Source organism: Coffea eugenioides, chromosome 2, assembly GCF_003713205.1.
Source record: "Coffea eugenioides isolate CCC68of chromosome 2, Ceug_1.0, whole genome shotgun sequence".
NCBI classification, from domain to species: domain Eukaryota; kingdom Viridiplantae; phylum Streptophyta; class Magnoliopsida; order Gentianales; family Rubiaceae; genus Coffea; species Coffea eugenioides.
The window spans coordinates 18,528,178-18,532,407 of record NC_040036.1 but is presented as its reverse complement, the minus strand read 5'-3'; the positions used below and the strand labels follow the sequence as shown (position 1 = coordinate 18,532,407).

General features: G+C 47.7%; 1 protein-coding gene across 1 annotated transcript; it reads right to left on the bottom strand.

The window, feature by feature from the left end:
* Positions 1–2,894: 2,894 nt before the first annotated feature.
* Positions 2,895–3,987, bottom strand: LOC113758643. Its single transcript, XM_027301413.1, has 2 exons — positions 3,266–3,987; positions 2,895–3,213 (listed from the first exon to the last, which is right to left on the bottom strand). The coding sequence occupies exons 1-2, from the start codon at positions 3,985–3,987 to the stop codon at positions 2,895–2,897; spliced, it is 1,041 nt and encodes a 346-aa protein (XP_027157214.1).
* Between the last annotated feature and the right edge of the window lie 243 nt (positions 3,988–4,230).

Below are 4,230 nucleotides of genomic sequence, written 5' to 3'. Positions count from 1 at the left end.
CTCTCCTCCACCCCCATCACCATCTTCGTCCCCTCCGACTCCTCCCTTCTCGCCTGTCCTTCTTGCTCCCTTCCTCTCCTCCTCCGCCAGTACTCCGTTCCCGGCCTCTACACTCTTCGCTTTCTCCGCAACTTGGCCTTCGGCATCAAGATCAAAACCCAGCCCCCAATTACTGTCTCACCATCACCACCGCCACCAATGCCTCCTCTCCCCATGCTGCAGCTGCGGTCTTCGTCAACGGAGTTGAGATCACCGGTCCCGACCTCTTCAACAACGGCGTCCTCATTATCCATGGCCTCGACGGCTTCGTCTCTTACCTCTCTACACTGTCTTGCGACATTGACCGAACGACCACCCTCTCATTCCCTTAGCCCTCGTCGCCTCACTTGTCCATCATACGCCCCATGCTGAAGGACGCCATTCTCCGACTGCGGGTAAGAGGCTATGGTGTCCTGGCTCTCGCTCTGAGGATGAAGTTCAAACAGCTATCCGAGCTTAAGGCCATGACGGTGTTCGCTCTGGATGACATCTCCATCTTTTCCGGGGGAGGCCAGGCCACCTTCCTCTCCGACTTCTGGTTCAACGTGGCGCCCAACAGGCGGATAATGGTGGCAGAACTGGTGACAATGCTGCCGGGAAATTTGCTGCCGACTACGGAAATTGGACAGAATCTGATGGTGACGACGGCGGGGGGAGGAGGGTTGTTGGCCCCCATGAAGATCAACTACGTCAGGATCAGCAGCCTGGACGTGATGCACAACAGCAGGATTGTGGTCCATGGGCTGACGGCGCCGTTTCCCCACCACCGCATGCATTTCCATTCCCCTGCGGAGGAAGCTGAATGGTCCGGGTCCAGGTGTAATTTGGGTGGGCAGGACGGAATGTGTGAGGTGGAAGATCCCGTGCCAGCTGGCATCAGATCGACGGGTTAGATGGACTTTCGACACGTGATCGTGATCATGGGCTCTAAATTTTTTGAACACGTGTTCCTACTGTGGGGCCTAATGACAAATGGTTTCAACTATTGGACCGTAGTGGATAGGTAACAGACCAAAAGCCCAAAACACGGGGATCGGATCGGGGGATGGGGCCAATAAAAGTGTAAATTTGTAGGGTCCGTTTGTGAATAAAAGCGTGACGTGTCATGTTAGTATACTTGAAAATCGATCAGTCCCCCGATACTTTTTTCAACAATCGAAATCACTGGAAACAACACAACTAAGTTAGATTAACACTCAGAGGTAATCGAAATCCTGATGCAAAATACAATTTAAGGTGGAGTCCATAAATCAACACCATCCAGCCAATTGGTAACTGGAAGTGCGGCTGGAGGACCTTAAACCCAGGTAATCCCCTTGTACTTGTACTACTACTACTACAATACAAGAAGAGACTTTTGACCCTTTTTTGACAGGGCTTTGCTTTGCTTGCTGGCTGGTACTGTGCCCGTTGCATTGCATGTCTATTACAACATCCCAAAACTGAAATAATTGGCAACTCAGTTTTGGCAATTAACTGTTTCGTTGTCACAATAGAACATAGTAATTGAAGAATCATGATTTTGAAGTCTCTCTTCTTTGAAGGTGAAATGTAGCCATAGATTTATTATGTTGACGTACGAGTCGCATAGTCGATCATCATCTTAATCGTAAAATCAAGAATTCGCAAGCCAACAAGTACACAAGTGTCTGTTCCACATCACGTACAGGGCCTTCATCCTCACATATACCATATAGACTCGAGCATGCATTTATACTTACGTACTCCGACTAAGAAAATTAGTACTACTTACATGGGCTGTTATCCACATAATAAATAGTAGATCCGAATATGGGATGTCATCCAATTATCCGTCATGCAATAGCAATAGTCTACAGTACTATATCAGTAGTAGTAAGATAAGTTTTGCCTTCTCAGTTCTCACTCGCGATTATTGTTGCATCTCCTTATTAGTACTATATATATATATGTGTGTGTTAATCCTATTACTACAGCCTGCCAAAGAAGAGTTGCGATCTATCACTAGTATGTTAATTTCATTACTGCGGCCAAAGCAGAGTTGTGATAGATGGGTGAAGCAAGTAGACAATCAGCTGTTAATTATACCAGCTGGCATGGCTAGCCCGGCCATTTGGTACTGGAGCTCTTGAGACAAGACTTGTCCTGAATATGCTAGCTTTAATATACTTGAAAATAGTAATTTTGTTCAGGGTTTTGGGGTGAGGATGATGCCCTATTGAACGGGCAGGCACCAATTTTGACACCTCTCGGCAATTTACATATTACCACAATTATCTGGGCAGAGTACGTAGCTGGATCAATTAATTATGTGATATTCTTCCCCATCTGGATTGTTTTGTTTGTAGCTACGGTGTGCCGGCTTGGCGCGGAATGCTGTAGCTTGTTTGAGAACCTGGGTAGCGGCGTTGCAGCGACGAAAGAATTTCCCTCATTATAGGTACACCTATAAATAAGTTGGACAGATGATGTTATTGCTTTTTCCGTCTCCCTACTAGGAGCTTGGTTAACTTAAAATAATTAATTCTTCTTCTGAATGCACATGAAGCAGGACCTAATTTGTTACAACAATCTGAAACTACTTGCCTACGGTTGAAGACTCTGAATGCACGGATGATTTAGTAATCTGTGGATCATCTCAGTTGTACGAATTTTGAGTAGTGGATTGTGTCATGAAAAGGAAAAGGAAAAGAACACGAAGCCCTCGAAATGATCATCAGTTATCATACAGTCAGGTGAAATGAATAAGAACATTGTTGCAACACGATCAGCAAAGAAGCTGCTTGAAATTCTAGCTAGCTGATCGTATATCATGACAGTAAAAAATGTACAAGTCATGCTGCTGCTTATTGTAACTAGTGTTTTCCGTTAGGAACCTAGAGACCATCACGATCATCCAAACGGCCGATGATGTCAGACGTTGATCTAATGCCAGCTGGCACAGGAGCTGCCACCTCACAGAATCCACCATCCAAGGAGATATCACACGGCGGACGATAGGCCTCTTCAACAGCAGCGCCGTCCGTGAGTGACAGATGATGGTGCATGCGGGGGAACGCCGTTGACACAGCATGAACCACAATCCTGCTGTTATGCAGCAAATCCATGGTGGTGACTTTCACGTAGTTGATCTTCACTGGAGAGAACTGGCCTCCACCGCCGGCAGCCGTCACCACCAGTTTTCGTCGCATCTCTCTGGTGGAAAAAGGTGGAGGTAGGCGATGAAAGAGCAAACACAGTCATGGACTTCAGTTCGGATAATTCTCCGAACTTAACTTTCAGCGCGAGAGAAACAATGCTGTAGCCACCGAAACGGAGCCTGATAATGGCGTCTTTTAGCATAAGGCGCATGATGGACGACAGCGGCGACTTGTGAAGCCACGGCTGCGGAAACGAGAGAGTAGTCATGCGCTCGACGTTGCAAGAGAGCGGGGAGAGATGAGAGACGAATCCTCGCAAGCCGTGAATCAAGAAGACGCCATTGTTGAAGAGATCCGGCTCCGAGATCTCAACTCCATTGACGAAAACAACTCTGGTAGAGACATTTTGAGCGGCGGAGGAGGTGATGGTGAGGCAGTGTTCGGAGGCTAGGGTTTCGAGCTTGGTGCCAAAAGCTAAGTTGCGGAGGAAATGATTTGGGTAGAGGCCTGGAACGGCGTGTTCCTGGAGAAGGAGAGGGAGAGAACACGAAGGACAGGTAAGAAGCGAGGAATCGGAAGGTGCGAAGATGGTGATCGGAGTGGAGGTAGAGAGATTGGCGTCCACGGCGGCGGAGGAAAGTTCCTGGAAGCCGAGAGTGGAGAGGATGGAAGCGATGAGAGTGGTTGGGTAAGTTAGGAGCTCTGGTTGATTTACAGACGGCGGGAACGAAGGAGCGGAGGAGGTGAAGGCAGAGGTAGTGGCGGAGATGGAGAGGTAGAGGACGAAGGCGAGGACTAGAGGTTTCTGTTTCAGAGAGATTGCAGCCATGCTTGTTTTCTAGAGAGAGAAAATATTGCAGAATGGTGATAGTCTCCTCCGTAGCTACTGTACTTGCTCTATATATATATATAGACACGTACCTGGAGTGGAGATTGGAGAATGGAGAGTGCTCTAACAAACCAGAGGCGGGAAAGTTGTCCGAGGAAAGAAACAGAATTCAGTTGTGAGATTCTTTCTGCGAAACGTGACGAATTTGCCCCCCGGCCTCTCCCTTTCAATCGAAAGTTTTCC

Bases quoted from the DNA above. Each gene is read 5' to 3' on its own strand.
- LOC113758643 (XM_027301413.1), bottom strand. From the start codon at position 3,987: ATGGCTGCAATCTCTCTGAAACAGAAACCTCTAGTCCTCGCCTTCGTC. The intron at 3,214-3,265 runs GTCCATGACTGT...TTTTTCCACCAG, and splicing joins GGAGAATTATCCGAACTGAA to AGAGATGCGACGAAAACTGG.